The sequence below is a fragment of the Daldinia caldariorum genome (genome assembly GCF_022478825.1).
Source record: "Daldinia caldariorum strain CBS 122874 unplaced genomic scaffold F4812scaffold_3, whole genome shotgun sequence".
NCBI lineage: Eukaryota > Fungi > Ascomycota > Sordariomycetes > Xylariales > Hypoxylaceae > Daldinia > Daldinia caldariorum.
The window spans coordinates 747,759-757,844 of NW_025953039.1; the positions used below are offsets into that span (position 1 = coordinate 747,759).

The window sequence follows — 10,086 nt, forward strand, 5'->3', positions numbered from 1 at the left end:
ATCATTCGCGTTGCCCTGGGCCCTGGCAAGGTCCGTGCTGGTTACTGCATACTATGTACTTAGAACCCTTGGTGGGCTAGCAGCCAGCCGCTAGCCAACAGCTACGCTACGTAGCACGCGTATCTAGCGGACGTGTCTAACCCCTTACGGTACTAATACCCTAGGCACCGCCAGACCCCTGGCCCCATTGATCTGTATTGTTTAGACGAATATTTCTAACACATTGCTACGTACTTGACTCGGTTAAAGCATACCCGTTCGTTTGTACAGTTTGTACATGTACCTCCTTCTTTCTACTTACATATGTACCTACATAGCTACCTAGGTACCTACATACCTACATACACATACATTACATGCCCTGACTCCTGCGTCTTGAAGCGACTCGCTCATGTCGCGACGAACGGTTTTTACCTACTGATTCCATAGGAATTGATGAAATGATTTGATCGTTTGAATTTCTTTTCCTCTTCCCGCTCTTCTAAACTTGGTATTTACTTTCCAACCTCGCCCTTAGTCTCTCAAACATTTCTCTTTTTCTCCCCTTTTCCTGTCTTCTCTCTACATCATCTATTTCTACTCGTCTGTACTCTCTCCCTCTCTCTCTCCGCCCCCGTTCTTACTGACGAGGATAAAGAAAAGGACACCATACTCGATTTGTAGTTGGCTTCTTTTCCATTGACAGGAATTTTCCGCAACTTCATCCTTCATCTCTCTTGACCGCTTGTAGGAAAGGAAAGAAAAAAAATTTATAAACCAAGTCGTGTCCACGTGCAAAAGGTCTTAACTCTTAAGAGGGGCAAAGCAACTCTGAATTTAGTAACCTTGCGGTGGATCTCAAGCTTGTTGTAAGTGTGTCTCTTATCCTGATCATATTTTTTTTCCCGCCTTCTTCTTATTTTTATTTTATGTCTCTTTTTTTTTCTTCCTCACTTATCATTGTCCGACGCGTGAACGGAACTCACACCCCCTTTTCTGATCAAAAGGGAAAGAATTCCCTTAAGAAGGAAGACGAAGAGAGAAGGAGAAAAAAAATCTAATTCTTGCCACGCTTTAAAAGTCTTTTAAAAAAAGTTATCGTTACCACCTGCATACTTTTCAGCAGTGTCAGCTTTTTAGGTACCTCGTCCCATCTACAATACCCGCTCCTGCACTTGCCGCATCCACCATTTTCCTGTTTGATTTGATTTGATTTTTTTAACCTATTTACCTATTTTCCTTTTTTACCCTTCCCACCACACAAAAGACCCCAAACCCAAACTTGACACCACCCACCCACTTTGAAATTTGACTTGCAGTTTGCATGCATCAAAATCTCGACGAGTCACCGTCATCCATTCATCACGGCATCCACACTTGTCCGCCGCCAAATTCACTACATTCACTACATCCACTACCCACTAACCGATTACCAACCGAATAAAAAACGGTTCTTTTCGGCAGTCAAACCCACTTTTCTTTTCCACGGGCGTATTTTTTTTTTCTCTCGGTACTTTGTACCCTAGACTTTGCTGGTCTACCAGTGCGAGACAACGCGAGTTTGATTTCTGACAAGGGCTAGTACTTCAGGCGAACCAAAATAATAAAACCGACCGAAAAAAAAAATTTACCACGGTATCTTTTCCCTAATTAAGAAAGAGGGGGGTAAATTAGTGATTCGGTTGAAATAAGAAGTCACAACCACCACACCTCTCATCTCGAGGAACGTGGATCCAAATTCTCCACTTTAGAAACACCATTTGGACCCCATCAGTCCCATCTTCTGCTGCTGGGTTTGGAGCCTCACGAACTACTTTCGTCCACCTGCTCCATTCAATCCCCAATTCTACCCCAAAAACAACCTTCCCCTCATCGCCGCTTAATTTTATTTTATTTCCTTTTCTTTTTTATCCTGCCTCGCGGCATTCCCATCGTCGACCTTTTTTGCCTTTGCGCGATAATCCAATATCCGCACTGGCGTCAACATCCTCATCCACAGGTCGGGTAATAGGCGTGGAGGAATTCTCAGGATCCTTAGGTCACCTATATTTTTTTTTTGACCTGCGACACCTGTCAATATAGCAACTAACGCCAACGCGTTCGCCCGCTATAAAACCCACATCTTGCCGTCGCGCGTCACAATCACCACGTTCGCTACGTGCAGGGTTTTAGTCGGTCTCGATTGAACCTCGGACAAAGAACGGAAGAGGTGAAAATCAGGAACAATTGTTAGCACTACAGAGACCTAAGATTGCTTCATTTTGAGCAATCGTGGCCTCATTTGCAATTGCCACTTGGACAGGATATGGACAGTGGCTCAAACCAAAACCCGTACTCGTCTAACGGTATAAACACGACAGGAGCTTCTTATCCTTCCCCAGCTGCCATCTCCCCTAACCAGCTGCAACACGCGTCTATCCAGCACACGCTGCCGCCTTTACAGCACAACGCTTCTGCTATGCAATCTATTTACGGAAGCCACCCTCACACCCCAAGGACACCAGGCACTCCTAATACTCCCCAGCCGCCTAACATGAGCCAATACCCACCGCCTAACTCTGGCCCTACTCGTGGTTCTTACGGTATGATGCCTAATCAATATCAGCAGCCTCAGCAGGGTTATCCCACGTCGTCTTCAATGATGCCTCAAACTTCTGTCGCGGCTTCTCACCCGCAGCCTATCGCACCCGCCCCTGCAGCGGCGCGCCCTCCTGTTCTTCGTCCGATGCCCGCTGGCGGGGTTATGCCGCAGACTGGGCTGCCGTCACCTTACAGTGGAAGCCCTATGATGCCGCATCAACAATCTCTACTTCAGGACAATGAACAGCCTACCCATGTGGTAGGTTCTCAAGGACGACGTGGAATATTGCCCAGTGCTCCGGGAAGACCCGCTGCCCCAACTGGTAGTGGTGCATCTAAGAACACGGTAATCCCGCAGAAAGATGCGGATGGCAAATTCCCCTGCCCCCACTGTACAAAGACTTACCTCCACGCGAAGCACCTTAAGCGTCACCTTCTCCGACGTGAGTCTAACAGATCCACCACGGGATTCTCCATTTTGCTAACCTTGTTTTCACAGATACCGGCGACCGCCCTTACATGTGCGTGTTGTGCCGTGATACGTTTTCGCGAAGTGATATTCTGAAACGTCACTTCCAAAAGTGTTCGATCCGACGAGGAAACCCCACCGGCGTGAGCCATCTGTCTCATCCCCAAGCACATGTTAAGAAGCAACAACAGAACGCACAGAAGGCTAACGAGGGTGACTTGAGTCACATGAACGGCATGACTAACATGCCAGGTGATAATGTCGTCCACCCTTTCGGTATGGTTCAGATCCAAGATGGTATGGGAAACATGGCCAACGACCAGAACCAGCTTTCCAGATCAAGCAGTATGAGTCGGATGGACGAGAACGGTAACCGGGACCGAAGAAGCATGACCGGCGGCTACAACGGCGATGTTTCGAACTCGATGTCTTCGAATATCAACCCTCAGTTGGCCAACTTCAATATGCCTCAGGGCCAAAATGGCATGCCCATGTATGGAGCTTCTGGCTCAAACCAACAATCTGGCCTTGACTGGTCCCAGATGTTTCCACAGTCTGGTGCGCACCATGCCTACGTCAATCAGTTCCCTCCTAATATTGGACAGAATCAGACCGCAATCAAAACCGAGCCTAATCTCACTTCCGAAAGACCCAATGGCATGCCAGGCATGGCCCCGAACGATGTGAACGACCGATCGCTTTTTTTCTCGAATTGGGACGTGCAACCCTCGATGCAAGACCCTTACCACCGACTCTCTTCGCAGATCCTCAACTTTTTCCACCCTCCCGGCACGGTACCCTCCAGTCACACCGCCGGCCTTAACGACTTCTTTTCTCCTGTCAACATTAGAGACTTTCTTGATTCATACATCCATTTTCACTTCCATTTTTCATTCCTCCACATCCCCACCTTCCGTATCATGGAGGTTTATACAGGTTTGATAGCATCCATGTGCTGTATTGGCGCTTGTTACTCTGGTAATGCCGCATCTTCAAATGTTCGAGAGATGACAAATTTTTTAAAGATTGCATTGGAGCGCGATTGCGATCTATTCAGCAGCGAGGCGCAAGCCGGTCTTAAATTTGGCAATGGCCGAGACAAAAGAGATATCGAGCGATTACAGGCACTCATTTTGATGTCGTCGCTTCTCATTTGGAATGGTACACCTGTCCAGCGCGAAAGTGCTAGGAGAATCTTTCCTCTGGTAGCAGATATCAGCCGAAGATTTGATTTGTTGCAAGTCAGAAACGACTCATCTTTATACAGCATTTTTCATCAGCCAAAAATCTCGTTGGAAGACCTCAATCCCGGACAATTCGATTGGGCGGCGTGGGTTGAACAAGAGACGCGCATCCGAGTAATGCATATGATATATCTTCTTGACATCGCGCGCACTCTTTACTTCAACTGCGAACCTCAATTCGATAGTTTTGAGATTCGCATCCCGCTGCCCGCAGACGATGCGGTTTGGGAAGCGCAATCTGCGGTTGACTGCGCGCAAGGGCTAAACCTGTATGGGTCTGAGGCGGCAAGGAGACAAAATCCAGACGGATCGCAACGCAGTAAGCAACCTGAGTTGAACTTGACACTGGCCGCTCTGTTTCACAGTTCATATCAAATACATCCTGGGAGCACTAATCTGTATGGGAAATTCATTTTGATTCACGCTATTATTTCCCAAATCAGACGTGCTCAACTCGAAGGCCGTCTTGCCGCACTGGATGGTACTTCTACGCCTCTTTCGCAGAATGACTGGGTTATTGCGAACGGATCAGATACGGGGAGCGGTAATCCTAGCGCCAATAACAGCACAACTACTACACCGGTTGCGGGGTTTTCCTCTCAGACTTATAAGACTCTTTGCACTGCGCTCGATAAGTTTAAGTCGTACTGGGATATGGATATGGCAATCCAATTTCCTCCTTCGGTCTCCAATCCTAGGCGGTACGGTTTCTGTCGTGATGGAATACATTTTTTCTGGCTTGCGAAATGGATGCTCAAGAATACTTCGGTGGTGGACTTGCAATTGGCCCCGGATAGTCGATTTAAGCAGGTTATTCAACTACTTAAGACTGTGAAGTCGTGGGTTATGACGGACGGGGCATCAAGGGGGGAGGAACTCGGGTCCGTAAGCGACATCGATAATGATTTTGCGGTTACCGATCTTACGCTGGACATGACGCACCTTTTCAAACCCTTGCCGTCGGTCGTGAAGTCTCCTGGTATGCCTGCGGTTAAAACGGAAGTTTGAGAAAAGAAAAGCTACTATTAATCGACCAACGATCAACATATAAAAGCATAAATGTGGCGTTTTGTTGTTGTTTTTATTTCCTTTATTTTCCTTTATTTTCTTTTTTTTTTTTTTTCCTCTTTAAGGCCTCATAAAAAGTTTCGATTCCTTCTCTGCATCGGATCGGGTTGACGGCGGCAATTTCTCTGCATTTTCCGGATTGGCTCGCAACAAACTAGACTGGCTGTGGCGTCTGCATTTAGACTCGATGATTAGACTCAGGCCAGCTCAAAAGGCAGGCCCCACAAACCTACCCTCCTTGGGAGGTGATGATGATGTTTACGTCTACACTGACCGGTTAACAATTCCTGGAGTGGTCTCGTTTCTTGTGGTACGCATTATTTCATAGGGGTGGCATTCAAGTAAAGTGTGAGGGTAGGAGGCGGACTCATTGCAGCATGTTTTTCTTCCACAACTGATGTTAACGGGATGAGATAGACTTACAGATCAAAACAAAACAAATTATATGATTTCCATTGTTCCTGTTTCTAAGACCTGCGCACAAAGTGATAGTTGATGTCTTATGACAGCCTATGCTAGTAGTAAAGCCTAGAAGGCTCTATCTTTTTCTACTGTAGACATGCAAGGGTTAAGAGTATGCTTCCAACCATAAGTGGGTAGGTACTTATTGATCAATACTATCAAATGGTGTCTATGGATTTTGGATTTATAGTCAAAGTTAACCCCCAATTTGTGTAGTTTAGGTAGGTAACTGAGTCTTAGTTATGTTGAATAGTTTTCACATCATACTAGTTACGTGCTGTATAAACATTAGGTACTGTTCTTCAATTCAATTCTATTTTCTTTTGTTAAGGTCAAAGGCTGAATGAAATATAGAAATGGTAACTATATAGAAATTGCCCCGCATAAAGAAATCCCATTTTGACGCTAACTTATTTTATTTTTATTTTTTTGGAATGTTCTTCGAAGGAACGAAAGAAGAAGAAGGGCGGAAGGAAAGGGGGTAGGTTCAATTAAGGTAGTGTGGGCTGGGGAGGGGAGGGGAGGGGGAGTATAGAGCGATACTGGAACTGGGTTTAACTGGGTTAACTATACATAACTAACGAGAAGAGAAGAAAAAAAGAGAGAAAGGGAAAATGATATGTCATATGGGAGAGTGGAACCCCGAGCCCTGGCCAACCGAATCATCTCGATCACGGGTATAGATAGATTGGGGGTGGTGGTGGTTAGGGCGAGGCGGCGACATATCCTTTGTTTGTATGTATGTAAGTAAGGTATGTTATGAGGTATGCATATCTCGGGTTTCTCGCCCAAGCCGGAATAAAGACTCCAGGTTTAAATCAAGTAACTACCGAATTTTTATTTTATTTTTTATTTTTTATTTTTATTCTATTCTATGTACCCTGATGGGATAAAAGACGATCCACGTACCGGGAAGTAGCCGTAAGTATTGTTTTTCGCCTCCCTCCATCCCCCTGATTACCTACCTAATTTGTGTCTGTGTGTATTATGTATTATATAGGTGGCATCCATCCATCCATACATGCATATAAACCTACATACATACACGTCGTCGAGTATAAGCGTCCGGAGAGGGAGGCGGGCCCAGGGGTCTCCCGACCGTGGTAGTAGTAGCAATAGTAGAAGAAGAAGAAGAGAGACCCAGCACTTCTGGGCTAGCGAATGTGTATTCGGCCGTTTTTTGGCCGCGGCCAGAGAACACCCCTTGAACGGCCCGTGGGGACCAGCCACGTGGGTTCGTGGACGGCGTTCCCATCCCTTCCCTTCCCTTGATCCCAAAAGGTCACGCGCGTTATCGACGGGCTAGGGCAGTAGTATGTGTACGGATTACGGGAAAAGGGGGAACGAGGAAGGAAAGGAAGAGAGAAAGAAAGAAACGCTTGTGGCGGCCGTTTTCTTCGCCGGGTCTGAGTTGTCTGAGCATTATACGTACATACGTACATGCATACATACATGTGCGTGTCTGTATGTACGTAGGGCTTTTTGCAGAACGGGGCTCAGGACAGGGGCCGTTCGAACCGTTCTCCTTCCTCGTCCGGGTAAAGGTAGGTACCGCGCCTAAAATCCATGGGTCCGTCGGTATTAGGTTTGTTGTTCAGGTTGGTTAGTTGGGTTGGGTTAGGACAAGTCAGGTCAGGTTAGGTTACGAGGCCGAGAAGGGGAAGGTCTAGGAAGGAAAGAAAAAAATTGAAAGAAGCTTTTTGCGGATCCAATGTGTGTCGTTCTGGGAGAGGCTATCCCTAGACAGGGGACGTATGTATTTGCGTGTGTGTATATGGAATATATGCCGTATGTATACATACATATGCCATGTACATGTCTCTATTCCCTCCCGCACGGGGCAACTTTCGCTACAAGAAGCGTCGTCCGTCCACCACGTTCCAGGATCGCGAAGTCCGCGTACATACACTCGCTGCTACTCGTCCACGGCCTACGAACGACGTGTATGACGTCTGACGGACTCGCCAGGGGTGTATGTGTGTATGTGTGTGTATGTGTTCGCTAGTTGGCATTGCTGCTAGCTTAGCCGCTTCTTGAGCTGTGGAAACAAACGCCGCTACGCACATACCATTCATTACCATAACTATTACCATACGAACAAAAAAAATCAATGCTGTTATTGCTGCTACTCCTGCTGCCCCTCTCCTCATACCCGGCCGATCTACCATCATCACGCGTTTTACCCTACGTGGCACGGATCCGACCAGGCTCGTTACAGCTAGCCGGGAGGGACTTAAGATCAGCCACGTCTGTTTGTTTACACTACTCGAGCTGCTAACGTGCTCTAACCTAACCTAACTCCGACCTCGTCGAGACCTCATGCCTCATGCCTCATCCCTTCCCTTCTTACCTACTTGGGTTCTCGTCCCCGCTTCTCGAGATACATACACTACACTACCTAGGTAGATCGCCCAAGTTAGGCACCGAGACAGAAAAGCCAGAGCCAGGTTTGGAATATCATGTAGCCATTGCATTGGCGTTGCTGCTACAGCCTCTCGAACCAGCTTGGAAAGCCCGCCTGTTCATCATCCCTCTCCCGGTGGCGAATCTCCTTCTCCTTCTTTCTGCATGGCGGCAACTGGGACCGCACCGCCGGTTGTATGTTGTTGTTATGCGCCTTGCCAACCCCAGCTGGCTAGGCTTCCGATAGGTCGCGCCAGCTAATCGCCTAGTCCGTACAGCTAGGTACAGAAAGAGAGCAGCAAAGCAGCAGCCGCAAAGTAAATATGCCAGGTAAAAAAAGTATGTAACTATGCATTTCACCCAAGTTAGCTACCTTCCGTACCTCCTCCCTAGATACCTACATATTCACATACACAATTCTTGTTTATTTTATCCTTTTTTTCTTATTTATTTTTATTTATTTTTTACTGTATCCTCCCTTCTCATGCAGCAACCAGTCAGCCAGCCATACTATCTCCTATCTAGCTTTCGTTACGAAAAAGTTATCTATCACGAGCTTTGCCGTCTTTCCGCCCTCCCCCCTTCCTCTTGATGTTGTTGTGTGTACCTAGCTCTACCCCCCTTCACCGCTGCTTGCCACCACTACCACTACCGCTAGCACTACCGGCGCCACTATCGACGTCCCTGTCGACGACGGTGACGCTCGGCAGGATCTTGTCGAGGGCGGCCTTGTCCTCGTCGGTGGGCGTGAAGCCGTACCGCTCCTCGGCCCGATCAGACAGCTGCAGACCGATGGCGCCCCAGGCCAGCAAGCCCAGGCCGACGCCCATGCGGGCGCGGGACGAGAGGTTGCGGAAGGACCTGTGAAAGTTTTAGTTTTAGTTGTTGTTTTTTTTTTCCCTCTGTCTTTAGAGCCTGTGTGTGTGTGGGTATATGTAAATAAAGATTTATTACTAATTTTATTATAAATAATATGAGATAGATAGGTAGGTTAAGGTAGGTAGTGAAGGAAAACGGGAGTAGGGGGGAAAGGTCAAGTCGAGTCGGTGACGCCCGAGAGGTGAGGAGACGGAGACGGTGAGAAGAACGGTGAGGCGTGAGTGGCTGGTTGGGGTGGATTGGACCCTCCTGGTTGGCTGGTCACATTTAAGGTCGAGAGGTGACAAATGTATATGTGTAATTGTGTAATGTATAGGTATGTGCATGTATAGCTGATGTATACCTAGCTAATGTAAGGTATAATGTAAGGTATATGTAATATGCTTTGCGCTGTAGTTATGTAGATGTAGATGTAATGCAATGTATACTAGGTATGTATAAGTAGGTAGGTATGCGAGTATGTGTTGTTATAATGTGTTCATATGTAGGTTGTAAAGTGAGGTGTAGAAAGAGAGCATCAAGCATGCAAAATAACCTTGGAGGTCTTTTTTTTACTTACTGTAACAGCGACATGCTTATACCGTATGGATGAATCTATAAATGACTTCCCGTTCGACTTTCTCTTCTCTCTCACCGACCTCCCCTGTTTCTGAGTACCCTAGGTACGGATATATGTGTCTCGTGCCGCTTGATCGAAGAAAAAAAAAAAGAAAAAAAAAAAGAGCAAGCCTCCGAGACGTTACGATAACGTAAGCTGGCGTTGCTGTTGTGGTGTTTTGTATGTAATGTATGTGTGACCAGGTGGGCAGAAAGCGGTGAGTTCGAATTTAATTTTTTTTTTTTCTTCTATGAAGTATTATTGTTAATTTTTTTTTTTTTTTTTTTTTTTTTTTTTTTTTTTTTTTTTTTTTTTTGAAACCAAGGAAAAAATTTTTTTTGTTGTTTTTTTTTTAAAAATTTTTTGTTTTTTTGGAATATATAAAAATATAAATATAAATAAAT

The 10,086-nt window shown here is 46.3% G+C and overlaps 3 protein-coding genes across 3 annotated transcripts in view; 2 read left to right on the plus strand and 1 right to left on the minus strand.

Annotated features, from left to right (window-relative positions):
• Nucleotides 1-2,284: 2,284 nt before the first annotated feature.
• Nucleotides 2,285-5,280, plus strand: F4812DRAFT_456444 (fungal-specific transcription factor domain-containing protein; the record flags this gene model as incomplete). The annotated part of the gene is made up of 2 exons (XM_047936991.1): nt 2,285-3,002; nt 3,059-5,280. 2 exons carry the CDS (start codon nt 2,285-2,287, stop codon nt 5,278-5,280), a joined length of 2,940 nt encoding a protein of 979 aa, XP_047792748.1.
• Nucleotides 5,281-7,832: 2,552 nt separating this feature from the next.
• Nucleotides 7,833-8,703, plus strand: F4812DRAFT_266045 (uncharacterized protein). The gene is made up of 3 exons (XM_047930846.1): nt 7,833-8,053; nt 8,117-8,544; nt 8,703. Exons 1-2 carry the CDS (start codon nt 7,913-7,915, stop codon nt 8,450-8,452), a joined length of 477 nt encoding a protein of 158 aa, XP_047792749.1. The 5' UTR covers nt 7,833-7,912; the 3' UTR covers nt 8,453-8,544; nt 8,703.
• A 125-nt stretch (nt 8,704-8,828) lies between these two features.
• Nucleotides 8,829-10,086, minus strand: part of F4812DRAFT_456445 (phosphoribosyltransferase-like protein) — a gene marked incomplete at both ends in the record, with an annotated part of 2,756 nt that continues 1,498 nt past the window's right edge. Inside the window, one exon of the mRNA XM_047936992.1 lies at nt 8,829-9,066. Within this exon, the coding sequence (XP_047792750.1) occupies nt 8,829-9,066 (238 nt within the window). The remainder of the gene's footprint in view (nt 9,067-10,086) is intronic.

Coding starts and splice junctions, on each gene's coding strand:
- F4812DRAFT_266045 (XM_047930846.1), top strand. CDS start 7,913: ATGCTGTTATTGCTGCTACTCCTGCTGCCCCTCTCCTCATACCCGGCC. Junction 8,054..8,116: donor ACTTAAGATCAGCCACGTCT/GTTTGTTTACAC, acceptor GACCTCGTCGAG/ACCTCATGCCTCATGCCTCA.